At 45.9% G+C, this 27,978-nt stretch overlaps 1 protein-coding gene across 4 annotated transcripts in view; it reads left to right on the top strand.

Annotated features, from left to right (window-relative positions):
- Positions 1 to 27,978, top strand: part of SPIDR (scaffold protein involved in DNA repair) — a 332,345-nt gene that overhangs the window by 104,595 nt on the left and 199,772 nt on the right. For all 4 annotated transcript variants that reach the window (XM_077810302.1, XM_077810303.1, XM_077810301.1 and 1 more), the window contains exon 7: positions 3,628 to 3,728. In XM_077810302.1, coding sequence (XP_077666428.1) covers positions 3,628 to 3,728 — 101 coding nt within the window. The remainder of the gene's footprint in view (positions 1 to 3,627; positions 3,729 to 27,978) is intronic.

Here is a 27,978-nt window from a genome sequence, read left to right as displayed (position 1 = left end):
GGCTAGTGGCGTTCTGTTATTTTTTTTGTTGGGCCTGTCCTGTAGTAGGTGACTTTTGGGTACTCTTCTGGCTCTGTTAATCTGTTTCTTCACTTCAGCAGGTGGGTATTGTAGTTGTAAGAATGCTTGATCCAGATCTTGTAGGTGTTTGTCTCTTTCTGAGGGGTTGGAGCAAATGTGGTTGTATCGTAGAGCTTGGCTGTAGATAATGGATCATGGTGTGTGGTCTGGATGAAAGCTGGAGGCATGTAGGTAGGAATAGCGGTCAGTAGGTTTCCGCTATAGGGTGGTGTTTATGTGACCATCGTTTATTAGCACTGTAGTGTCCAGGAAGTGGATCTCTTGTGTGGACTGGTCCAGGCTGAGGTTGATGGTGGGATGGAAATTGTTGAAATCATGGTGGAATTCCTCAAGGGCTTCTTTTCCATGGGTCCAGATGATGAAGATGTCATCAATGTAGCGCAATTAGAGGAGGGGCATTAGAGGACAAGAGCTGAGGAAGCGTTGTTCTAAGTCAGCCATAAAAATGTTGGCATACTGTGGGGCCATGTGGGTACCCATAGCAGTGCCGCTGATCTGAAGGTATACATTGTCCCCAAATGTAAAATAGTTATGGATGAGGACAAAGTCCCAAAGTTCAGCCACCAGGTTTGCCGTGACATTATCGGAGATACTGTTCCTGACGGCTTGTAGTCCATCTTTGTGTGGAATGTTGGTGTAGAGGGTTTCTACTCCATAGTGGCCAGGATGGCGTTATCAGGAAGATCACCGATGGATTGTAGTTTCCTCAGGAAGTCATTGGTGTCTTGAAGATAGCTGGGAGTGCTGGTAGCGTGGGCCTGAGGAGGGAGTCTACACAGCCAGGTAATCCTGGTGTCAGGGTGTCAGTGCCTGAGATGATGGGGCATCCAGGATTTCCAGGTTTATGGATCTTACGCTAACAGCGCTCCCAAATGAATTGACTTAGATTTGGAGAATTGCTGCCAAGGGTCTCTTCATTTGCTGTGTAAATGAAACCTTGAGTGTGACAGTTCACTGGGCAGAGAAGAATTCATGAATACCAGCTTGTATGTACAAACCTTAAAAAAGAATTAAAAGTAATTTAAACAAATATTCTTGCCTCCCTCTAAACATGGAAAAGAGATTAGATTCTGTGCTGTTTCCAATACCAACTTTGCACCATGCTCTATCTTCCATCTTTAATAAGGGAAAATATACTCATAGTTAATGTCCTCTTACCTGTCCAACCATGATATTGCTTGCATATTCCATATTAACATACATACATAACTTGTACAACATATCCCCACCAGTACTCTTAATAATGTATGCAACTGTATTATATATAAAATATCACTTGGTGTTTATCAAATATCAATATTGTAAACTCTGTTGTAATGTGTATGTGTATGTTTGAACCAAAAGAAGTAGTTAATTTCTGGTTTTGTTTTAAAAAACAAAACAAAAACACCCCCCCCCCCCCGAACAAATCTTAACTGTAAACTACCCATCCCCCTTGTTTACCGTGGAAATTCCTCTCATGCATGGCATATCCTTTTATTGTATTTTCCAATTTTACAATGTACCAAACAGATGCAGAAACAACTATTTCCAATGAGCATCTGGAATTTCTCATAAGTACTGTCTTGAATGGCTGTGAAAAAAGCTAATGTCGTCTTGGGATGCATCAGGAGAGGTATTTCCAGTAGGGATAAGGAGGTTTTAGTACCGTTATATAAGGCACTGGTGAGACCTCACCTGGAGTACTGTGTGCAGTTCTGGTCTCCCATGTTTAAGAAGGATGAATTCAAACTGGAACAGGTACAGAGAAGGGCTACTAGGATGATCCGAGGAATGGAAAACTTGTCTTATGAAAGGAGACTCAGGGAGCTTGGCTTGTTTAGCCTAACTAAAAGAAGGCTGAGGGGAGATATGATTGCTCTCTATAAATATATCAGAGGGATAAATACCAGAGAGGGAGAGGAATTATTTAAACTCAGTACCAATGTGGACACAAGAACAAATGGATATAAACTGGCCACTAGGAAATTTAGATTAGAAATTAGACGAAGGTTTCTAACCATCAGAGGAGTGAAGTTTTGGAATAGCCTTCCGAGGGAAGTAGTGGGGGCAAAAGATCTATCTTGCTTTAAGATTAAACTCGATAAGTTTATGGAGGAGATGGTATGATGGGATAACATGGTTTTGGTAATTAAATATTCATGGTAAATAGGCCCAATGGCCTGTGATGGGTTTTAGATGGGGTAAGATCCAAGTTACCTGGGAAAGAATTTTCTGGGAAAATTTTCTGTAGTATCTGGCTGATGAATCTTGCCCATATGCTCAGGGTTTAGCTGATCGCCATATTTGGGGTCGGGAAGGAATTTTCCTCCAGGGCAGATTGGAAGAGGCCCTGGAGGTTTTTCACCTTCCTCTGTAGCATGGGGCACGGGTCACTTGCTGAAGGATTCTCTGCTCCTTGAGGTCTTTAAACTACAATTTGAGGACTTCAATAGCACAGATATAGGTGTGAGGTTTTTTTTTTTGTAGGAGTGGTGGGTGAAATTCTGTGGCCTGCGTTGTGCAGGAGGTCAGACTAGATGATCATAATGGTCCCTTCTGACCTAAATATCTATGAATCTATGAATCTATGAGTATACTTTATACTTTGAAACCAAGCAAATTCACAGCTTCTTTTAACTGCACTTTTTGATGGAAATGGAAGTATTATTGTTAAAGAATCAATAATAGATGGTAGCTGAATGTAGGGAAAGGAAACACAAGTTGCAGCCCTGCATAAATGATTTTTTCAGATCTTATTCTCAGACAGATAAATATGAAAATTTATCTAAGTCAGAGGTGAAGAAAAATGCTCAAATAGTCCCACAATAGTCCAAAGGCAGCTTCATACACACTAGTCTCTTTGTTCTTAAACTAGAAAACTGACCCCTTTGGGGTCAGTATCAAAGGTATAGGAATTGCTTTGAAATTGTCTTAAATGTGTATGTTTCAGATGCTACTCCTCTTCCTCTGACCTCGAGAATGTTGAATTAATTTCAGTGTGGAGAGTTTTCAAGCCACTGAAATGCACACTTGACCCAGCGTGTGAAATGAATCATAGGGTAAAGTGTGGCTAAAAGAATATTTTTGCAATCACTCATTGCCAGCGAGCAAGCAACTTTGAAAAAGTGGCTGTAAAGTGAACCCCAGGTGGAAGTTATGGATAAGATGACATTCTGGGCGGGGCATTGCCCTTGACAGATGTGGGCGTTTTCAAAATTGTTCTATATTTGTGTCTTTCTTCTAATTTAAAAAAAAAAAAGTGGAAGTGGAAGGGAGGATGGAAATACTTCTTTAAACTCATATTGGTGGGGGACTGAGGGACTTGAAATTTTGAATACCAGGATGATGAACATTTCTGTATCTTCTGTATTGTATTAAGCTCACATTTTATTGGGATTGTAGCCCAATCTGAATTGACTGAGCAAATCTGTAGAGTGTAATTTTACAGTATGTCTCTGTCTCTGAGGGTCACAGAATAAATATTTCATTGGTCCTATGACTTGTCACTTGGCAAAACTGAATGCTAATTCTTGGCTTAATTGAGCATTTCTTCATTCTCTGCAGGGGAGGGCTAGCAGAGAGGTTAAATCGGCTGCAGAACAGAGAGAGGTCTGCCATTAGATTTTGGAAACATCAATGTGTTTCAGAGTATAAAACCTCTTCAGGTAAGAACCATGTATATAGGCATGTTATATGAAAGTACATATTTGTTATTTACATCTATTCATTAGAAAAATATTTGACATTGCCATGCATATAGTAATATGGTGCAAGTTTGTATTCTGTATAGCAGTGGCTCTGAGTTGTGGCACATACATCATTAATATTCTGCAGAATTGCATCTCTTATCTAGCACACTAGGTATTCATAATGTCCCTGTCACTGAAGTACTTGAGTTCAAAAGGTGAAAATTTTCTGTCCAGCTAGGACAGTGGTTCCCAAACTAGGAGCGCTGTTTGTTCACGGAAACCCTCTGGCGGGCCAGGCGGGTTTGTTTACCTTCCGCGTCCGCAGGTTTGGCCGATCGCGGCTCCCACTGGCTGCAGTTCGCCGCTCCAGGCCAATGGGGGCTGCGGGAAGGGTGGCCAGCACGTCCCACAGCCCCCATTGGCCGAGAATGGTGAACCACGGCCACTGGGAGCCACGATCGGCTGAACCTGCAGACGCGGCCAGTAAACAAACTGGCCCAGCCCGCCAGGGGCTTTCCCTGAACAAGCAGCGCCCCTAGCTTGGGAACCACTGATCTAGGGGCTTAAATGTTAGGAAATGCCAGAATTAAGATTGAATAGGGAATTTTAATTTATCCCCCTTGGATGTATGCAGTTTTATGATACAGTCTCCAATTACATGATCACATGCCTCTCTGAATCTTCAAAGAATGTAGCTGCCAAACTCTTAAGACTTTACTGAGCATGTATGAAGTGTGATTTTTCAGAGTCTCAAAAATTGGCTGAATTTGGGTGAATTTTCACAGGGACAACAAAGGGCACATCTCTTACATCAGGGCAACCCCACTACAAAATTTCAAGTCTATCTTGCAAAGGGTGGAAGCGCTAGAGCATCTCAACAACATGGCTGTGATTTTTTTGTTTTTGTTTGTTTGTTTTTTACATGGGCTGGACAACATATATTTCTCTAATCTAATCTGGTTCTCAAAAATAGCTGACTTGTTTTAGCTGAAATTAAAAAAAAAAAAAAAAAAAAAAAGTTCAACCTAGGTCAGATGCCCAGTATGCAAAATTTCAGCCCAAATGGTTAAGATTTTGCTGTGACAGTTAGGCAACATTAATGTAACTGCCTGTAATCTAAGAGTGTAATAATTTTGTTGCGCTGCTAATTGTAACACTTTTGGCTTTCATCTTATTGGGATTTAAGATAAGAATCTCTTGCTGGTCTCAGTGTAATGTTGGTAAACAAAGTGCCAGCTCTGGCTAAGGCCGTAGGCGTTAGCTAAGAACTAACAAACTAATAGCTGGAAACGAAACCAGCTCACCTATATGTTAGTTTTGTTCAAAATACGTATTAGCTTTATAAGAACGTATTTAATGTTTAGACTCTATGAAATGCTTGTAAATTACTTCATACATTAATCTTACTTGTAATGTCTGTATTCCATGCTATAAAGTTTGTTTTATGATTGTAAAAATACCTGCTCTGAAATTGTGAACTCAGACAAGAAGAGTCTGTTCCCCTACCTATCCAAGAGGACTATCAAATATTAAGTAGGCCATTGTAGGACAAAAGCTTTGTTCATTGCCCAATCCACCCATAGAGAAGTACGTGCAGAAAGCTTTGTGCCATCCACTTGAATGCCGGAAGAGGGAAATAAAAATTGCTAGCATGAAGATTTTTCTTCTCTTTACTGTTTGGAATCTCACAAGGGCAGGAGCTAAGAAACAAAAAGCAGAGATCTGCAGGGTTGACCTGAGTTAAGCCCAAAAAAAGACATCCAGTGTTGACAGATTACTACATCTCTGTCACCTTTGAAATCACAGACTTAAAATTATTTGTGTATATATGCTTGCCTGCTTTAGCCTGTAAATAACTCTTATTTCTTTTTCCTAGTTAATAATAAACCTTTAGTTAGTTTATTACAGGATTGGCTGTAGGTATTGTACCTTAGATCTCATCCCAAAGACAAATGGATCTGGAGTAAGTGGCTGGTCTCTTGGGACTGGGAGCAACCTGAATATTTTGTGATTTTTGGTGTAAGTGATCATTTATAACTAAATCCAGCTTGCCTGTGTGGCAAGATAGACTGGAGAGCCCAAAGGGACTGTCTATGACTCCATGGTAAGACTGGTACAGTGAGATAGGAATTCACATTTGTTACTGGGTTGGTGTAATCTAATTATAGAACATATCACTAGTTTGGGGTGTCTGCCCTGCTTTTGACAGTCTGCCCTGAGGTTGGCACTTTTGGCTGTGAGCTGCTCCAGGCAGCATGATACTCAGCTTTCTAGGTTTTCTTCGCTCTGATAATATTTCTAAAATGCAGGATTGTTTCTGACTTTCATGCAGCTCTTGTCTCTGCTTCTGTTGCTAAAGGCAGACACAAAAGAGACAGATGAGCACAGTGATCAGTGGGAAGAGATTGAAGCAGCTTAGTTGTTGAAGATCTGTTAAGTCATTTTGGATGCTCTGTATTGTATGTTCGCATAGACCAGAAATTCAGTGACAAGGAAGGAGGGAGGAATTCCCAATGAAATTAATCCAAGGCCTTTGGTTTTATTTGTGATTTTAGGAGAAATATTTCCAGAACGGTCTGGCTGACCCCCTCGTGGCATTTTATGTTGCAAAAACTGGAGCTTTCATTTTGCTGTTATCTTGCGTGTTGTGTCAACCTCCATGTCATCCAATGAAACCTTTCTTTTTGGCTTTATTCTTTAAAAATTCCTTTGTTCTGCCGACCTCTGTTCTGTTGCAGAGCTTAATTGTATGTAATTGCTGTGGTTTGGCTGCCTCTCTGTAGCAGAGCTGAGTTACTGCTTCAGAAAACAGTGCCCCCTTGAAGCATGTGTTTGTTGTCTTTCATACTGTGAATTGAGAGGGTTATTCATTAAGGGTATTGCTTTTGTCTAAATCAGACTCCATAGCAGCTTGGAATGTCTGAGTTTTCTGAGCTCTGCCACAACAGAGCCTACACCTTATTCTGTAGAGAGAAGTATCTTCATTTTAGCACGTGTGGAATGGTGCATCATGTACTCCATAGTTGCCCCTTCTTGAAGTAGAGGCTAACTATGACTATATTACATCTGATTGCTGTATATGGCTGTTGGTCTTTTGGAAGATTTTTCAAGTGTAGGGGGAGGGGGCTGTGATGCTCTCTACCTCGGGGGAACACCTTCCACCTCCATGTTCATCCTTATAATATGATTGTGTGGTATCCAATGCAAAGTTTGTCATGTCAGGTGTCTTTGGAAAGCTCATGATGCACTGAGTATTGTTGTTATAGTAATGCTATAGGTTGTAATTTCATATATATAGTTATGAGGCTGAAAATGTGTCCCCATGGCTTAAAACAAGCCCAGGCAAATCTTTCCAGGAGCAGAGGGGCAGTTCACACCTCATCATGCACGTATGGGACAAGCCCAGCCCAGCCTCACAGGAACAAAGGACACTGGCCTAGGCAGCAACTGTTGGACTCTCGAGTGAGTCACCCCACCTTCCCTTGGTCCGTTTGGGACTACGATGAGGTAATATTCACCTGAATCTGAAGGGTGGGGAGCAAAGCCAAGAAGGAAGAAAGAACCTGATAAAAGGGAGAGACGTTTGCCATTCTCTCTCTCTTCCACCTCCATCTACAGCAGGGGTGGGCAAACTTTTTGGACCGAGGGCCACATCTGGGTGGGGAAATTGTATGCAGGGCAGGGGGTTGGGGTGCGGGAGGGAGTGCGGGTGTAGGAGGGGGTGCGGTGTGCAGGATCGGACTCAGGGCAAGGGATTGGGGCAGAGGAAGGGCGTGGGGTGTATGAGGGGGCTCAGGGCAGGGAGTTGGGGTGCAGGGTGCAGCAGGGGGCTCAGGGCAGGGAGTTGGGGTGCAGGGTGCAGCAGGGGGCTCAGGGCAGGGAGTTGGGGTGCGGGGTGCAGCAGGGGGCTCAGGGCAGGGAGTTGGGGTGCGGGGTGCAGCAGGGGGCTCAGGGCAGGGAGTTGGGGTGCGGGGTGCAGCAGGGGGCTCAGGGCAGGGAGTTGGGGTGCGGGGTGCAGCAGGGGGCTCAGGGCAGGGAGTTGGGGTGCGGGGTGCAGCAGGGGGCTCAGGGCAGGGAGTTGGGGTGCGGGGTGCAGCAGGGGGCTCAGGGCAGGGAGTTGGGGTGCAGAAGGGGTGCGGGGTGCAGCAGGGGGCTCAGGGCAGGGAGTTGGGGTGCAGAAGGGGTGCGGGGTGCAGCAGGGGGCTCAGGGCAGGGAGTTGGGGTGCAGAAGGGGTGCGGGGTGCAGCAGGGGGCTCAGGGCAGGGAGTTGGGGTGCAGAAGGGGTGCGGGGTGCAGCAGGGGGCTCAGGGCAGGGAGTTGGGGTGCAGAAGGGGTGCGGGGTGCAGCAGGGGGCTCAGGGCAGGGAGTTGGGGTGCAGAAGGGGTGCGGGGTGCAGCAGGGGGCTCAGGGCAGGGAGTTGGGGTGCAGAAGGGGTGCGGGGTGCAGGCAGGGGGCTCAGGGCAGGGAGTTGGGGTGCAGAAGGGGTGCGGGGTGCAGGCAGGGGGCTCAGGGCAGGGAGTTGGGGTGCAGAAGGGGTGCGGGGTGCAGGCAGGGGGTTGGGGTGCAGGAGGGGTTCGGGCTCCAGGGTGACAGCGGCACACACTGGGGCAGGGCAGACTCCCTGCCTGCCCTGGCCCCATGTGGCGCCGCTCCGGGAAGCAACCGGAACCATGCTCCATGTGCTGCCCTTGCCATGCCTCCAGGTACCTCCCCCGAAGCTCCCATTGGCCGCGGTTCTCCGTTCCTGGACAATGGGAGCTGTTGGGGGCAGTGCCTGGAGGCAAAGGTAACGCATGCAGCCCTCTGCCCTTCCTCCCCCAGGGGCTGCACAGGGACGTGGTGCCCGCCGCTTCTGAGAGTGGCGCGGAGCCTGCGGCACTATAGGGGGCAATCCCTTGGGCTGGATCCAAAGCCCTGATGGGCCGGATCCGGCCCGTGGGCCGTAGTTTGCTCACTCCGATCTACAGACACCACCACCAAGCGACTGAAACGCTGATCAAAGGGGAGAGCCTGGCTGAAGCGCAACAAGCCAGCCTGTGGTGAGAAGGATCTAAGTTTGTAAGGGAACTGAAAATGTTAAGATCAGCTCAGATTGCATTTTGCTTTTATTTCATTTGACCAAATCAGATTTGTTGTGCTTTGACTTATAATGACTTAAAATCTATCTTTTGTAGTTTATGTATTTGTTTGTTTATTCTATCTGAAGCAGTGCATTTGGTTTGAAGCGCGTGGGAGACTCCTGTAACAAGCCTGGTACTTATCAGTTTCTTTGTTAAACTGACGAACTCATACAAGCTTGCAGCATCCAGTGGGCATAAATGGACAGTGCAAGACAGAGTTTCCTAGGGTTGTGTTTGGGACCGGAGATATTGTCCAGTGTCATTCGGTTGCACAATCCAAGCGGCGGCTGGCCAAAAGTGCACACTCAGAGCAGCTTACATGCTAGAGGCTGTGGACAGCCCAGGAGTGGGGGCTCTCAGAGTGGAGCAGAGTAAGGCTGGCTCCCAGAGTCAAGGATTGGACTGAACTAGTCGGTCCAGTAACACCAGGGGAACATCACAGGGGCAGAGTAGGGTTGCCAGGTGCCTGGTTTTTGACCGGAACACCTGGTCGAAAAGGGACCCTGGTGGCTCTGGTCAGCACTGCTGACCGGGCCATTAAAAGTTCAGTCAGCAGTGCTCCCTGCCTGCTGTGGCTCCGTGTGGCTCCTTGAAGCAGCGGTATGTCTCTCCCTCCAGATCCTAGGAATAGGGGCAGCCGGGGGCTCCGAGCGCTGCCCCCTCCTGAAGCGCCAGCTCCGCAGCTCCCATTGGCCGCGGTTCCCAGCCAATGGGAGCTGTAGGGGCGGTGCCTATGGATGGGGCAGCGTGTAGAGCTGCTTGGCCATGCCTCCGTGTCGGAGCCAGAGCGGGGACATACCACGGCTTCCAGGAGCTGCCTGAGGTAAGCGCCTCCCGGAGCCTGCACCCCGACCCCTCTCCCCTGCCCCAGCCCTGATCCCCATCCCACCCTCTGAACCCCCCAGCCCATAGCCCCCTCTTGCACCCCAAATCCCTGATCCCCAGCCCACACCAAAGCCCCAGCCTGGAGCCCCCTCCTGCACCTTGAACTCCTCATTTCTGGCCCCAGCCCAGAGCCCGTACCATACCCCCTCCCACACTCCAACCCCTTGTCTCAGCCCGGAGCCCCCTCCCATATTCCAAACCCCTCAACCCCAGCTCCACCCCAGAGCCAGTAGCCCTCACCCCAGTGCACCCCAACCCACTGCCTCAGCCTGGAACCCCCTCACACAACCTGAACTCCTCATTTCTGGCCCCACCCCAGAGCCCACAATCTCAGCCAGAGCCCTTACCCCCTCCCGCGCCCCAACCCTCTGAGCCAACCCTGTGAAAATGAGTGCGAGTGAGTGAGAGTGGGGAGAGTGAGCGACAGAGGGAGGGGGGATGGAGTGAATGGGGGGTGGGGCCTTGGAGAAGGCTGGGCAAGGGTGTTTGGTTTTGTGCAAGTAGAAACTTGGCAACCCTACGGCAGAAGGGGAGCGCATACCTCGTGAACCCCTGAGTTCCCTACTATGGGGATGTGATTGTCAATTGTGAACAATTTTAAAGAGAGGTTATTGTGTACATAACTTCATTGGATTGGCTGATAACTCCATTGGCTGATAACTCCATTTCAGTCAGAGAGAGAGAACAAGGTTAAGATAACCCACTTGCCCTGTTAGTAAAAGGTGTAATGAGAGAGAAGAAATAGAGTTCCTCCAACATTTCTCCACAATGATGATTTGACAAGCTCCTTGCCCCAAATGTAATGGAGGCTGGGGTGAGGAGTTTTTTCACCAATACAATACCAATGTTTTAGGTGTGATGGATATGTGAAGGCACTCTAGTGATTGGGGGAGGGCAAGAACCTCCCCCTAACAATCTAATATATTTTCTTTTGTTGGGTTTGTGTTTTTATAGCCATCTGTCCTATCTATGTATATGTGGTTGTGAAGGTTTCATAATCTCTTGGACTACCATCTCTTGGTGGGTGGAACAGGTAGTCCCGAGAATCTGAAGTCACTGAGTGCAAGATTCTGTGAGGTCATTTATACACATCTTTTTTCTCCTAATTCAGCTCTGTATCTTGCAAACCGGAAATGTCACTGGAGCAAGGGGGAGTCTTTGGCAGCTGAACTTTGTACTGACGAGGTCCGCCTGTTGCAGAGGAAGCATCTGCAATTTCTAAGGGGCTTGCATGATGTGGAAGGCAACAGCTACATTGTGCTGGATTATGTTGTGAAGAATCTGTTCTTTATAGCAGGGGATACGTATAATATTAGGGGATTGTGTGCTGTAGATTTTAAGAATGAAAACGCTGAAGCTTTGTACAGTATACATTTTATTTGTCTGAGGGGTTGTTTTTATTTTCTTTTTCTGCAATCATTACACGAGGCTTAATACATTGCTATGTTGCATGTTTAGCAGTTCTAATACAATAAAAGGACTAGATAGTCATAACTATTTATGCAAGCTCTTTGAGACAGAGGATATAAATAACAAGGACTTCAGGATCTGTGCACATTTTGGGGTTGTGAGAACCTCCAATTGCATGGGTTTATTAATGAGAAACTACTTTACTCCAGAGTTATAATCCAAAATTCTTTTGGGTGGGTAGGTGTGTGACAGGGACAGGAATTCAATATGACATAGGAACAGAAAAACTAGTGGAGGGGCAGAATTGTGAAAGTCCTTAAGATGAGGACAAGAAGTATAAACTTTATGCAGTTGAAAGGGGTAGTGCAGTTTTGAAGGGACTGCACATTGACATAGTCATGGTACTATGTCAGTGTGCACTAGGGAACTTGTAGTCCACGCTACCAGGAACTACGTGGACAGTTAGTGTGTGACACGCTGGTCTGTACTAGAATTTACACCCTAGCTGGAGTGCACTAATGCAATGTGTAGACAAGCCCTAAGAATATGAAAATCTGTAAGAGTTTGAGCTTCACTTGCTAATTCATTCTATCCTAGTCTAGATTTCTTTTATTTAATAGCTACTTAAGAGTTAATACTATAAATTATTATTTTAGGCCTACAGAGGAATGGCAAAGGGCCAAATTTCTGTTTGTATCCTCTTTTACTAACCAAATGTCTGAATTTGTTGCAGTGTTGAAAACAAAGCTAAATGTAAATTTGCTCCTTCTTTGAGTTGCTGGTCCCTATGTATATTTGCATGGGTACCTTTTATATCCCCAGTTGGAGGCATGAGGTGAATCAGGGCGTATGTGTGGAGCAGTGGACACTGCTTTGAAAATTCTCCGGTTGCATATACCCCCACAGTGGAATAGAGATAAGGACACCGCATCTCAAAAAACTCTAGTTTCTTCTTCGAGTGCTTGTTCATGTCGATTCCATTCTAGGTGTGTGCACCCACGTACACAGTTTTCGGAGATTTTGCCTTAGCCATATCTGTAGGGTCAGCTGTGGCGCCCTCTGGAGTGCCGCGCTCATGCGGCAGTATATCAGGCACCACTGGCCCTACGCCTTCTCAGTTCCTTCTTACCGCCCATAACCATTGCTTGGAGCACCTGGTCTTGCTTAGCAGGAGCATTATTGGTTCTTCACTGTTTAGATTGTTCTCCTTTGTTGTTTAGTTGACTGATTGGTTAGCTGTTAAGTGGGTTAATAGTAGTTTCATAGTTAGAGTCCCAGCTGGGACTTTATCCTGGCGCAGGGCATGCCCCATTCCCCAGGTTTCAAGCCGTGTTCTGAGTGCAGCTGGCTGATGCCCATCAGTAACCCTCACGATAGCTGTTCAAAGTGCCTGGGGGAGTCTCATAGAAAAGACAAGTGCTGGATCTGCAAAAACTTTTCATTCCTAGACTCAGAAAGAGCGGGACATTCGATTGAGGGCCCTCCTCATGGAGACCAATCTGTGCCCAGCATCGGAGCCCTTGCACTCGGACTCCACGCCCGGTATTTTGGTGTTGACATGCAGTGCACTGCTGGCACCGGAATCTGCCTGGTACCGTTCCCCCTCACCTATACCAAAGAAACAGTCTGTTGACTGGCCCACAGGCACAGTGCAAGAAGGGAATTTCAGGCAAAGGACCTATGTTAGGCCTCGTGCCCACTACAGAGGCCCTTAGGGTTACCACTGTGGTCTGAGGTCTTGCCTGGGCCCCGGCACCGTTCTTAGGGCAGGCATTGGCCCTGGCCTTCTCCGTACCGGTCGCCAATGAGGATTAGTTGACAGACTCATGCTTCAACATTCCCGCCCTGGTCACCAGAAGGGCAGTGGTCCAGGTCAGAGGGCCCCTTCAGCCGCTTCCCTATAAAGGGCGAATCGCCTCTTAGCCAGGAACCCGCTAAGGTGCTGGCGGCATTGGCATGGGGTCAAGGGCAATGGCCCGCCCAGTGGCAATAGTGGAACCTGTGGGGTGTACCTTTATGCTGGCACTGTAGTTGTACCGCTTCTCCCTGGTTACATTGGACAAGCTACGCCCGGCGCAGTTGGCTCCCGAGTTGGAGCGTCATGCTGAGTCAGAAACGGGAGCTTCGCGGGAGGCCCCGGCAACTGCAGAGCGGTCACCAATGGAGCAAGGAGACGCTCCCCACCCTCCAGAGGTGCAGTCGTCCTCGCTGTCCCCAGACGAGGCAGTGGCGGAGCCCTCACAAACCAATAGCCCCCCCGATTACTTCAGAGAGCACAAGCCCTGCTCAAGATGGTGGCTGCCAACCAGAATTTGGAGGTCAAGGAGCTAGCTAAAGAGTCCGATGACCTTTTCAGTATCATCCCCCTCCTCTGCCCCAGCCTGGGTCACATTGCCCATCCACCAGGGTGTCCTAAAAATTGCCAAGTTTGCATGGCAGACCCCACCTTCCATTCCGCCCACATCCAAGAAGGCGGAAAAGAAGTCCTATGTCCCCTGAAATGGGTTTGAATATCATAGAATCATAGAATATCAGGGTTGGAAGGGACTTCAGGAGGTCATCTAGTTCAACCCCCTGCTCAAAACAGGACCAATCCCCAGCTAAATCATCCCAGCCAGGGCTTTGACAAGCCTGACCTTAAAAACTTCTAAGGAAGGAGATTCCACCACCTCCCTAGGTAACGCATTCCAGTGTTTTACCACCCTCCTAGAGAAAAAGTTTTTCCTAATATCCAACCTAAACCTCCCCCACTACGACTTGAGACCATTACTCCTTGTTCTGTCATCTGCTACCACTGAGAACAGTCTAGAGCCATCCTCTCTGGAACCCCTTTTCAGGTAGTTGAAAGCAGCTATCAAATCCCCCCTCATTCTTCTCTTCCACAGACTAAACAATCCCAGTTCCCTCAGCCTCTCCTCATAAGTCATGTGTTCCAGTCCCCTAATCATTTTTGTTGCCCTCCTCTGGATGTTTTCCAGTTTATCCACATCCTTCTTGTAGTGTGGGGCCCAAAACTGGACACAGTACTCCAGATGAGGCCTCACCAATGTCGAATAGAGGGGAACGATCACGTCCCTCGATCTGCTGGCAATGCCCCTACTTATACATCCCAAAATGCCACTGGCCTTCTTGGCAACAAGGGCACACTGTTGACTCATATCCAGCTTCTCGTTCACTGTAACCCCTAGGTCCTTTTCTGTAGAACTGCTGCCTAGCCATTCGGTCCCTAATCTGTAGCGGTGCATGGCATTCTTCCGTCCTAAGTGCAGGACTCTGCACTTGTCCTTGTTGAACCTCAGATTACTTTTGGCCCAATCCTCTAATTTGGCTAGGTCCCTCTGTATCCTATCCCTATCCTCCAGCGTATCTATCTCTCCTCCCAGTTTAGTGTCATCTGCAAACTTGCTGAGGGTGCAATCCACACCATCCTCCAGATCATTAATGAAGATATTGAACAAAAGTGGCCCCAGGACTGACCCTTGGGGCACTCCACTTGATACTGGCTGCCATCTAGACATGGAGCCATTGATCACTACCCGTTGAGCCTGACGATGTAGCCAGCTTTCTATCCACCTTATCGTTCATTCATCCAACCCATACTTCTTTAACTTGCTGGCAAGAATAGTGTGGGAGACCATGTCAAAAGCTTTGCTAAAGTCAAGGAACAACACGTCCACTGCTTTCTCCTCATCCACAGAGCCAGTTATCTCATCATAGAAGGCAATTAGATTAGTCCAGCATGACTTGGCCTTGGTGAATTCATGCTGACTGTTCCTGATCACTTTCCTCTCCTCTAAGTGCTTCAGAATTGATTCCTTGAGGACCTGCTCCATGATTTTTCCAGGGACTGAGGTGTGGCTGACTGGTCTGTAGTTCCCAGGATCATCCTCCTTCCCTTTTTTAAAGATGGGCGCTACATTAGCCTTTTTCCTGTCATCCGGGACCTCCCCCAATCGCCATGAGTTTTCAAAGATAATGGCCAATGGCTCTGCAATCACATCCGCCAACTCCTTTAGCACTCTCGGATGCAGCGCATCTGGCCCCATGGACTTGTGCTCGTCCAGCTTTTCTAAATAGTCCCGAACCACTTCTTTTTCCACAGAGGGCTAGTCACCTCCTCCCCATGCTGTGCTGCCCAGTGCAGTAGTCTGGGAGCTGACCTTGTTCGTGAAGACAGAGGCAAAAAAAAAGCATTGAGTACATTAGCTTTTTCCACATCCTCTGTCCCTAGGTTACCTCCCTCATTCAGTAAGGGGCCCACACTTTCCTTGACTTTCTTCTTGTTGCTAACATACCTGAAGAAACCCTTATTGTTACTCTTAACATCTCTTGCTAGCTGCAACTCTAGGTGTGATTTGGCCTTTCTGATTTCACTTCTGCATGCCCGAGCAATATTTTTATACTCTTCCCTGGTCATTTGTCCAATCTTCCACTGCTTGTGAGCTTCTTTTTTGTGTTTACAGCGAGGATTTCACTGTTAAGCCAAGTTGGTCGCCTGCCATATTTACTATTCTTTCTACACATCGGGATGGTTTGTCCCTGTAACCTCAATAAGGATTCTTTAAAATACAGCCAGCTCTCCTGGACTCCTTTCCCCCTCATGTTGTTCTCCCAGGGGATCCTGCCCATCAGTTCCCTGAGGTTGTCAAAGTCTGCTTTTCTGAAGTCCGTATTCTGCTGCTCTCCTTTCTTCTGTACACACACCCTCCCCTGGGGTCCCTAGTCATATCTGCCATCAATGAAAGGGGTAAGCAGGGTCAGGTGAGTGGTACCCCCAAGAACAAAGATGCCAAGAGGCTAGACTTATTTGGCAGAAAAATTTATTCGACAGCCAGCCTTCAATTTAGGGTGTCTAACCATCAAGCCCTACTTGGCAGATACAATTTTAACCTGTGGGACTCGATCAGCAAGCTCAAGGAGAGCCTCTCACAGGATCGGGCTCAGGAGTTTGCCACCTTCATGGAAAAGGGCAAGGCTGTGGCCAGCGGTGTCCTCCAGATGGCCTGAGATGCCACGGACTCGGTGTCCAGGGTGGTCGCCTTTGCAATAACCTCTGGGCTGTCCCAGGAGATGCAAACTACTCTCCAGGACTTCCCTTTTGAGGAAACAGGGCTATTCTTGGAGCTGACTGATGCAAGGCTCCATGGCCTTAAAAACTCCCAGGCCACCCTCCGCTCCTTGGGCCTGCATACTCCTCAGCAGGCCAGAAAGCCATTCCGCCCTCCACCTCCTCTGCTGTTGTTGAGGTTTTGGGGTGCCGCTCGGTCTTGCTCCTACAAAAAGGAGGACAGAGTCAGGGGTTTTAAGCAATGCCACCAGTCGTCATCTCGTCCCCGTTCCCAGCCTGGTCTGCTTCCCGTCCTCCCTTTTCACAAGCAGCTCCTTGTTCAGGAGGCCGAAAACTTCCTGTGCCTGGGGGCAGTGGAAGAAGTTCCTCGGAACATGGAAGGAAGAGGATTCTATTCCCACTACTTCCTAATTCCAAAGACGAAAGGTGGCCTCAGACCTATTCTAGACTTGTGTCGCCTTGATAAGTCCCTCAAGAAGTTGAAGTTTCGCATGGTCTCCCTAGCCTCCATCATTCCATCCCTGGATCCGGGACACTGGTATGCCACCCTCGATTTAAAAGAGACAGATTTCCATATTCCTGTGGCACTGGCATTTCCTCCATTTCACATTGGGCCAGCGCCATTTCTGGTTCACGGCAATGCTCTTTGGTCTCTTGTCAGCCCCGAGAGTGTTCACAAAGCATGCAGTGCCATTGGCCGCTTACCTACGATGTGGGGGAATCCAAATCTACCAGTAGGTCCACTATTGGTTGATAAAGGGCTGGTCCTCGGATCAGGTGCGACTCCACTCAGGCCAGAGCCTTCCTCCCCAAGACTCGATTCCATGGGTGACCTCATCTTGTCTTTGCATGCCCAACCGATCACCACTGCCTACACGTGCCTAAAACTGTTAGGTCACATGGCGGCATCCACTTACGTGGTCTGGCATGTGCGACTCCGTCTCAAACCCCTACAGGCATGGCTGACGTCGATCTATGTCCCCAGTCGGCGTGGCATGGACTGACTGTGGTCAGGATCCCAGATAGTGTACTGTCATTTCTTAACTGGTGGCAAGATCCCACATCGGGGCTGGAAGGAGTCCCCTTCGCAGCCCCAGTCTCATTCGTGACTCTTGCGTCTGACATTTCAGACCTAGGATGGGGAGCCCACCTGGGCGATCTCAGTATGCAAGAGTGTTGGTCCAGTTACAATCGATCCCTGCACATCAACGTCCAGGAACTCAGGGTGGTTCGCCTAGCCTGTGAAGCCTTTCTGCCCCACATACAAAACATGGTGGTTCAGGTCCTGATGGACAATATGGCCACTGTCTTCTATCTCAACAGGCAGGACAGAGTCATCTGCCCTCTGCCTAGAAGTCCTACGGCTCTGGAACTTCCGTCTGTAGCATGGCATCCATCTTGTAACCACTCACCACCCAGGGGCCAAGAACGCCATGTCAGCAGGACATTCTCTTCTTGCCACGAGTGGTCCCTTCATCTGGAGGTGGTCAGTTCTATCTTCCGCAAGTGGGGAATCTACCCAGGTGGACCTATTCGTGTCCAGGCAGAACAGAAAATGTCATGTTTTCTGCTTGTTTCAGGGCATGGACAGAGGATCCCTGTCAGATGCCTTCCTGCTCCCGTGGTCGGTGTTAGGGGGCTTATTCCTTCACCCGCTTCCTTCCCTGGTCCTTCTCGCATGAACCGAGAGCAACAATATCCGAAGTCCAAAGGTGCAAACAATTCGATGTTTATTGGGGTGAACTTCCAGCAAGCATGACTCCAGTTTCCTTCCTTAGTGTCCTCCTTCCCAGCTCTGACACCACAGAGCCTTACACCTGTGTCCTTGTTCCCATTCCTGTCCTTAGCCAAACATGATTCCAATTTCCTTACCCCCATTCCCTGTTCCCATTTCCCCCTTTAGCAAAACATGATTCCAATTTCCTTACCCACATTCCCTGTTCCCATCTGCCCCACCCACACACCCACTCCCTCACTTCCTGATTGACTGCAGACTATATAGTAAAACTTGAGTTCTGCTTAGCTATACCTTAACCAATCATTTTCCTGAAATTTAACTAACCAATCCTAACATATTGTAACATGATTATGTAACCAATTATATCCCACCACCTTAATTAGTTTACACCCAGCAAAATTAATTATACAGCAGACAGGAACAATCACAGAACCAGACAGAGATTATACAGACAAACAATAGCAAAGTGGGAACTATAATGACAAAACAATACAGAAGTGAGGATTTCACATCCCAGCTATTGATATGTGAGTTCTTGCCAGACAGGATGCTATCAAACTAAGTTTCCTTTTACATTTTCTAGGCACTTTCCTTTCTCTGGAGGTGATAGGCACTATCAGGACAGGATTGTATTCCTAACAGCCCAATAGCACCTTATTTCAATGTGACTAGGTTGGAATGTGAGGATGTGACCGGTTGCTTCCCAGCTTATGGCTGCTTCTGCTGCTTAGCCAAAGGCCTTAGCCTAAGAACAGGGCCTCAGACTGTCACAGTAAGAGAAGGGTCTTCCACTGGCAGACAGTGATTTTGATTCTTTCTTTTATACCTCTATAACTAGCCAAGTGATAAGAATACACCTAAATTCTTAAAGTACAGGCCTTTGCAGACAGGCCTGAATATCCTAACAGTCGGGGGCTCTGATGTATGCCTTTCCTCCGGTGCCGTTGCTGCCCAGGGTCCTCATGATGATCAAACAGGACAGGATGGTGATCATCCTCTTAGTGCCGGTATGATTGCGCCAACGCTGGTTCAGCACTCTGCTGTACCTCTCTGTGGCGACCCCGTTCCAGCTTCCGTTCAGGGTGGACCTGTTGTCCCAGAACCACAGCAGTCTTCTGCACCCAAACCTGGCGGCACTAATCTGACAGCTTGGTTGCTGTGTGGCTAAATTCACAGGAGTGGCAGCGCTTGGCTAAGGTCCAGCGAGTCCTGTTGGGAGGTAGAAAGTCCTCCACCAGAGGAACCTACCTGGCCAAATGGAAGCAGTCCACCTGCTAGAGGGCGGATAAGGGTGTCTGTCCCGAGTGAGCTGCATTGCAACTCATTCTAGACTACCTCCTGCGTCTCAAGCTCCAGGGCTTGTCATTCTCATCGATCAAGATCCATCTAGCGGCCATCTTAGCCTTCCACCCGCTGCTCGAGGGCAGGTCGGTTTTCTCTCAGGATATTACGGCCAGATTCCTTAAGGGGCTGGAGTGCCTCTATCCACATATCAGCGATCCTGTTCCTCCGTGGGGCCCGAATCTGGTGCTGTCTTGGCTCACGGGTTCCCCCTTCAAGCCTCTGGCTTCCTGCTGTCTCCTTCTCCTCTCCTGGAAGGTTCCATTCCTGGTCATGGTGACATCAGCCCGTTAGGTGTCCGAGATTCGGACACTCACCTCGGAGCTGCCTTACACGGTCTTCTTCAAGGACAAGGTCCAGCTAAGACCACATCTGGCCTTCCTTCCCAAGGTAGTATCTCAGTTTCATTCGAGCCAAGACGTTTACTTACCAGTCTTCTTTCCGAAGATCCATAAGTTGGAGAAGGAGCACAGCTACGTGCCCTGGACGTCAGGTGGGCTCTGGCCTCCTACATTGACAGAATCAAGCCATTCTGTAAGGAAATTATTCGCAACTGTGGCCAACAGCATGAAAGGTCACCCTGTATCTGCTCAAAAAATTTCTTCTTGGAAAGCCTGCATTCGCTTCTGCTATCATCAAGCCAAGGTGCTGCCCCTGGCGATCATCACCGCCCACTCTACCAAGGCGCAGGCCTGTTCAGCAGCCTTTCTGGTCCAAGTGCCTATCCAGGACATCTGTGGGGCGGCCACCTAGTCGTCTGTCCATACCTTTACATCCCACTACGCACTTACTCAGCAGGCCCGGGACAACGCTGTATTTGGCAGAGCAATACTGCGAGCCGCAAAGCTGTGAACTCCGAGCCAACCTCCATAGATACTCCTTGTGAGTCACCTAGAATGGAATCGACATGAGCAAGCACTTGTTGACCTGAATTTTATGGGTTAGTTGTTATGGCTCACCACTGATCGCATCTGACCAGAAGATTTATAGGTTCTTGTCCAATTCAGACTACAGAGTCCGAGAACTCAGAGAGTTCTGTATCGGGAGAGGACTCTCGGGGTGCTTTGCAAAACACTTACACTGAGGAAAATACCAAATTGATAAAAGCTTCATTGAGATTAACAGAATAATAAATGCTATGAAATTTATGACTGAAAAACAGTAACCATTCCTATCTGAGCCAAAGATGTATCAAAGCTTATGCTCTAATAAATTTTTTAGTCTCTCAGGGTGCCACAAGTACTCTTGTTCTTTTTACTCTTAACTAATTATACTTTTAGCTATTTAGCGGATCTTACAGGATATAGGCTGGTAGGCTTCTTGCATTTCAGCAAAACTTATTCTATGTATAATTATTAGGAAAAATATATCATATGCCTCAACACATCCTAAATTCATAGGAATTAATACTGATAACATATAAGAATAAAATGGATTAATTCAGAAAGACAAACTTATTATTTGCTATGGCTGGCTGGATTAGTAGGATATAATAGCTAGCAAAGTAATCCTATGGGCTACACACTCAAAGAAGAAAAATGTACCTTTTCGTAACTGTTGTTCTTTGAGGTGTGTTGCTCATGTCCATTCCATTACTCGCCCTCCTGCCCCTCTGTCGGAGTTCCGGCAAGAAGGAATTGAGAGGGCATAGGGCCAGCGGTGCCTGATATACCGTCATATGAGCGCAGCACTCCAGAGGGTCCCACAGCCAGCCCTACTGATACTGCTAAGGCAAAACTCTCTGACGGCTGGGCACGTGGGTGCACACACACCTAGAATGGAATGGACATGAGCAACACATCTCGAAGAACAACAGTTACGAAAAGCTAAGTAAACGTTTTTTCTATAAGGTAAGTAACTTTCTCTTTTTTGCTTGGTTTTTTACAAGGAAGTTGGGCCTTCCTATGAGAAAGAATAATGGTATGTTCAATCACTCAAAACACCATAAATAATTTCTTAAAGAGCACAGAACTTTTCAAATAGGGCCAAATTCAGACAGCCTCTTCCATATGTCCGTAAGTGGGGTAAAGAGGTAGTCTTGCATCTATAGTCTTTATTTTCTCAAAAATAGAACTTATGAATGGGTTCAGAAATTATCACCACATGAAGAAATATGATCTCTTTAGAGCTGACTAACATCAAGACAGTTATGCTGTGAAGTCCCCTGAAGCCCCACTCTGCTTCCTAGTTTTGAGACATTGGCTTTGGATTGGCATTCAGCTGCTGGCTGAGTTTGAAGTACCCATGCCTGGAGATTTCTACTGCAGGAAGGAGGAGGAGCAAAGGAAGAGAAGCCATGTTGAAAAACTACTGATGTAAAAAAGAAATATTCAAGACATTTTTTTTAACTTGAGAAGAAAAATATAAATATGTGGCCTGAATCTGGGAAGTATAGAATAGGCCATTGCTCCACTGAATATAATGGAAATTGAAGGCATTCAGCACCCCCTCCAAGTGGTGCTCTGTGCCATGCAAAATCAGGCCCAAATTAGACAAACAGAAGTTAAACAATGTGGACTAAAATATTGCCTCATTTTAAAATTAGTAACCAGCAGGGACAAATGGAGAGCTTATCATTAACTGTCTTTTTTTTTAAACTAAAAATGCAACAAAAAAAAGTACTTCATCCTCTCAAGTTGAAAACAGTTGAACTCCATCAGTTCTTCTAAAGCAGCCCCAGAATATGGGCTTATTTCTTAGCACTACACATTCTATCAGCAATATTATGTTTACGGGATTGTTTGCATTTCCATAAGATTTTATTCCATGAACTGTTACAGGCAGAATCAATAGAAATCCAACAGAATGTATTTCATTTTCTTGGGAGCCAAAATGGCAAAAATCCTAGGAAATTCAGACTGTTAAATTATTTATTTTAATTATTTGGTTACATCAAGTATATTACAAAACTACTTGTAATCTGTAAATCATATAATTTGGTTCTGTAGTTTTTTTATTATATTTGATCATAAGTGACTATCCGTAATTGCTTTCCCTGAAGTATCTGTCCTTCTCAGAAGCTGAGCTGTCACCCCACTCAGGTGATATCAGCTCAAAAGGTGTAGATCTTGGCTGCTCACATGATAAAACCAAACATATGCTGTCCAGACTACCTTTGCACAAAACAGGAACAAAAATATTTAATAATTTTGCTTTAAATTATGGTTTAATTTGGAAAACAACTTTCCTTGTTTTCTAGGGTGTTACATTAAGATTTCTTGGTCTTGATTTTTGTGGGAATTCTGTGCCCCTGGATTTCTCCTGGCACTGATTATAGCTTGACCTTATTATTAGAGCCCTCAGTGGATACAAAATTTTGATCCGCATCCATGTGCGATCCGCAAACATGGTCCACAAATATCCATAGATTTGCATGGCTCTATTTATTATGCATTACTTTGGCTGTTTAAATCTTGCGGGGTGTCTGTGTGTGTGTGTGAGAGAGAGAGAGAGAGAAATATGAGCATATGAATTTCAATTTTTGTTGACTTAGTACTTCATATATCTCCCCTTCCTCTTATCCTTTTCCCTTGAATTCCCTCATCACCATAATTTTCACACTGGTGTATCTCTTCTGAAGAGATGCGTAAATTCTTTCCCAAGACTGTCTATGCTGTTTTGTCCTGAGAAACTTACTCTGCCTCATTTTCCCTGGGACTGAATGAGCTGCAGTGTAATTTAGGACACCTACAGCTTCTGTTAGCCTCAGTGGTGGTGGGGAGCAAACAGGACCCATAGTTTTCACTTTCACTCTCCAAGCCTCCTTTGGAGCCCAATTAAATGGCTTTTTTATTTAATCTTTGCAAGTAATTATCATACACTTGAATTGTCCCTTGCGTTTCTACATAATTTATAATTCATCTGTTTACGGTTTTATGGGAGACTGCTTATTTCATGTAACAGCTTTGACCTCAATGGGCTTTGAGTCAGAACCTAATACTTGAAGAATAAATAAGTTGCATTTTTAAAGAGTCAATATTAATGAGCTCTTTGTATATTGTTTATTAAATAGACTCTTTAATAGTCCACCACTGAAGATACTGTATCATTCTTATTTTTGCTGAATTGCAGCTTTTCTGGCAGACTGAATTTAACAGCCCTGGTCTCACAGATTATAGAGACAGATGTAAAATATAAACTGGATAGATAGTTTTACTCAATAGTCCTCTTCATTCAGCTAAGACAAAAAATAGAGAAAAGCTTGTAGTTCCAAGAATTTCACAAACAGTTTTTCAAAAATTATAGTCCTGTATTCGTCCCCTGTATGACACGGACAATTTGGAAAAACACTATTTTTGAGTTTTCAAGAAGATTCCTGCAGATGGCAGAATCAAAGTTTTAATTGAGTAGGTAAAATAGTAAGTCTGTTTAATTAGCTCTAGTCACATCTTATCTATATACATATTTAATAATTGACCAATTAGCATAGCATCTATTTTATATTTTGTCCTCAGTATAATCCCTCTACATGATACAGTTTCATAGCTATTGCTTCAACGTATTCAGTCCATGTAGTCAGCATAAGCACAGACTCCATGAGCGCTCCAGAAAAAAAATAGTGGGTGCTCAGCACCCACTGGTGGACCCCTCCTCACATCTACCCCTCAGTGCCTCCAGCTGGTGGCAGGCCCCACCAATCAGCTCCCCCCTCCCCATCGCCTCCTGCCTGCCGTGGATCAGCTATTCAGTGGCATGCAGGAGGCGCTGGGGGTAAGGGGAGGAGCAGGAGCAGAAAGAAGCAGGGGAGAGCGCAGAATGGGGCGGGAAGAGCAGGGGGAGGGCTGGGCAAGGTCAGGGGAACTTCTCCAGATGCCAGGGAGTGGAAGGGCTGGGACCAGCCACTTCTGGCTGCAGGGACATTGCTCTGCAGCATAGTGGGTTGACAGCTGCCTGAGAGAGCCTGGCTGGGGAGGCGGTTTCTGCTCCCCATCTGGGCTTGGGTGACAGGGACTGGGGATGAGCAAGTCTGAGACCCCCTCCCCCAGCACATTTCCGGCTCGCTCAGCCGTGGTCCCCGGCAGCCGAGCCTGGGCAGGCTATCTCAGGCAGCTGCTGGGCTGCAGAGCATTAGAAGAGGCTCCCCTCTCCTCCCCTCCCAAGCTCCTTCACACCAGGGAGAGTGCCAGAACATGCTGGGGGCCAGGTGCAGAGGGAGGTCAGAGTGTCCCCTGCTGCACGTAACATGTCTGGGAGAGCGTGGTGGCCCTCAGCTGGGTGGGGGATGTTGGCTGGAGGGGCGCATGTGACCTCCCCTTTAGATCGTGCCCTCCCCCCACCATATGGGGAGGTACCAGTTGTCTATGGGGTGCCCTCAGAGGAGGAGGCAGAATGGGATGGGAAGAGGCGGAGCGGGGGAAGGGATGGAGTGGGAGCATGGCCTGGGGGCAGGGGTTAAGTACCCTCCAGGAAATCAGGAAGACAGCACCTATGGTAGTCAGGATTCCTGCATACCATTAAAGTATTTTTCTTGTTGTTAACATAAATGGTTGGTTAGTTCTAAGAAACCTACCTCCTTGTTATGCAGAATTGCTACCAACATACCTCTAAGCTTACTTTCCCTAGGTACTGCATCACTGAATGCAAAAACATAATTCTGCCTTGGCAGTGGAATACAGTAGAATGAGGTCTTCAGAAGTTTGACAAGAATTTCCATAGATTATCCGAAGTAGAAAGGAAAACACTGCAAGTGACACCCTCACGCAAACAAACTAAACAACCAAGCTTGAAGCTGCCAAAATTACAGCTGTCCAGTCCACCTCCTCGCCCGTACACACAGCCTCGATGCGCAAGCAGACACATTTGATGATTTAATTGGCATAAAAATCCAAGAGCCAAATGAATTAAACATTAAAGCTGCATTCTGTACTTTCCCATTTCATCTTTTGCCAGCAATCCAGGCTGCTTCTCCTGGTTTTTGAGAGAGCATTCTGTCAACAGGAGTAAGAGCACAGTTTCTGAGTAATTAAATGTAACTATCTGTATGGATATAAATAATTAAATAGGTTGTGGTTCTGTATACTTTGTATTTCTGCCATGTGCAAGGCTTAATTGGGATCCTGAAGTAGCTGGTTACACATTTCTTTTGGTGAGGAAATGTTCTTCTTTGTACAATATTAACTCTGTCTTGTGTCAATTTTCAGACTGAAGAACAACCTGAGAATTGTGGGAATGGGGTTTCTCTTGTCTTTTCTAGGGTTTCATATAAAGTTAAGAATTAATTTGAGAATATTTTGGTATTTTCAAATCTGGCTCATTTTCATGTATATTATTAAAAAACAGAACCCAGTGTGTTTCACCTTGTCAGATCATCATCTTGTCCTACAGAAATTTTCTGAACTTACTGCTGGATCAGCTGACCTAATTATATGCTGCATAGTCAAAATGGCAAAACTTCGTTTATTAGAGCTGGATATTTCAAATGCTAGATTGGCCTCACTAGTTCTTCTTTTTTTTTTAATTTGAAAAAAAAGTTTGATTATAATTTTTGTGTGTGTTTGAAGTTAATTTGAGTGACTCAAATGGTTTTTAGAATACATGAATATTAAAATTGTGGGGTAGGTCTAGTGAAGGAAACATCCAATTACTTTAAAGGCAGGGAATTTTTGTGGTGGGAAAATCTGTTTATGAATACCACATGGTTTAGAGTTAGCTGAGAACCACAACAAGCATTCAAGTATAATTCACGAAAGTGTGAATATTCTCAAGATAGTTCATGAGAGCATGAATATTCTAAAGTTTGTTTTTAGGCACTGAAAACCTGCCCAGACTTTGGCATCATAGGTTTATTGGAAGCTTGTGCATAAGCAGAACTTAACTGTTTTAGATAACTCTTGAGGTTAGATTTTAACCTAACAATGTGTCCTGAGAGGCGGAGAAAGACGTGTAATAATAATAGAATAAAATCCAGTTCTTGAATAGCACTTTTCATCAGTAGATCTCAAAATGCTTTACAAAAGAGGAAAATGAGGCATTATGAGCTGAAGTGGCTTGCCCAAGATCATCCAACAGGCCGAGCTGGGAACAGAACTCAGGTCTCCTGGGTAGAACCGATGAGAAATTCTGGCAGAATGTTTTCCATCAGAAAACGCTGATTTGTTGAAAGCAAAATGTTTCATTGAAATCTGCTGCTTTTGATAAAAACTTGTTTTGAAATGAAAATTGAAACAAAGTGTTTTGATGAGGTTGAAAAGTCCCATTTCAGGGTTTTTGGACATTTTTAGATCTCTACACAAATGCAAGGAGTGTGGGGAATAAACAGGAAGCACTGGAAGTATTAGTACATAACTAAGTTATGATTTAAAGTCTTATGACTGGAATATTGGTATAGAGGTGTATAGCTTGTTCAGAAAGTACAGGCGGGAAAAAGAGGGAGGAGGATTGCATTACACATAAAGGATATATATATATAATTGTTAGGAGATGTAGAAGAAGGTGGGAGGCAGACCAGTTGAGAGTCTCTGGATAAAGATAAAAGTGTTAACAATAGGGGTGCTGTCATGGGAGAAGTCTATTATAGACCACCAAAGCAGGAAAATGGAAGAGAAGGTAGTTGAGGCATTTCTGAAACAAATAACAGAAATATCCACAACGCAGGACCTGATAGTAATGGGGGACTTTAACCCAGACATATGTTGGGAAAGTGGTAGAGCAAAACACAACATTTCCAGTCAATTCTTGGAATGTATCAGGACAATTGTTTGTTCCAGAAAGTGGAGGAAGTAACTGGGGGATAGTCATTTTAGACTTGATTCTGACCAACAGAGAGTAATTGTTAGCAAATCTGAAGGTGAAAGGCAATTTGGGTGATTGTGATCATGAAAAGATAGATTTCGTGATTTGAAGAAAAGGAAGGAGTAAGGGCAGCAGAATAAGGATAATGGGCTTTAACAAACTCAGAGAACTGGTAGGTAAGGTCCAATGGGAGGAAAATCTAGGGGAAAAAGGAGTTCAGGAGAGCTGGCAGTTCCTAAGGGAGACAATATTAAGGGCACAACTGCAAGGAAGGATAGGAAGACTAGTAAGAAGCCAATATGGCTCCATCAGGAGCTCTTTAATGACCTGGAAATCAAAAAGGAGTCCTACAAAAAGTGGAAACAAGGTCAAATTGATGGAGTACAAAAGAACAGCGCAAGTATGTAGGGAAAAAATCATAAAGGCTAAGTCACGAAATGAGTTGCACCTAGAAGGGCCATAAACAGCAAGAAGAGGTTCTTGAAGTACATTAGGAGTAAGAAAAAAATGAAGGAAAGTGTATGTCCTTTACTTAGTGGGGAAGGAGAGCTAATAACTGATAACATCTAGAAAGCTGAGGTGCTTCACTAAAAAGACTAATGATCACCAGATACTCAACACAATTAATATTGACAACCAAGGGGAAGGAATGCAAGCCAAACTAGAGAGAGAACAGGTTAAAAGAATATTTAGATAAGTTACATCTAACTTAGAAATTCATCCTAGGTTACGTAAGGAACTAGCTGAAGCAGTTATCTTTGAAAATTCCTGGAGGACTGGAGAGGTTCCAGAAGACTGGAGAAGGACGAACATAGTACCTATCTTTAAAAAGGGGAACAACAAGGACCTGGGGAACTATAGACCAGTCAGCCTAACTTCAATACCCAGAAAGATACTGGAGCAAATTATTAAACAATCAATTACCTGGAGGAT

The sequence above is a fragment of the Eretmochelys imbricata genome, chromosome 2 (genome assembly GCF_965152235.1).
Source record: "Eretmochelys imbricata isolate rEreImb1 chromosome 2, rEreImb1.hap1, whole genome shotgun sequence".
Classification (NCBI taxonomy): Eukaryota; Metazoa; Chordata; order Testudines; family Cheloniidae; genus Eretmochelys; species Eretmochelys imbricata.
This window is presented reverse-complemented; position numbering and strand designations above follow the sequence as displayed.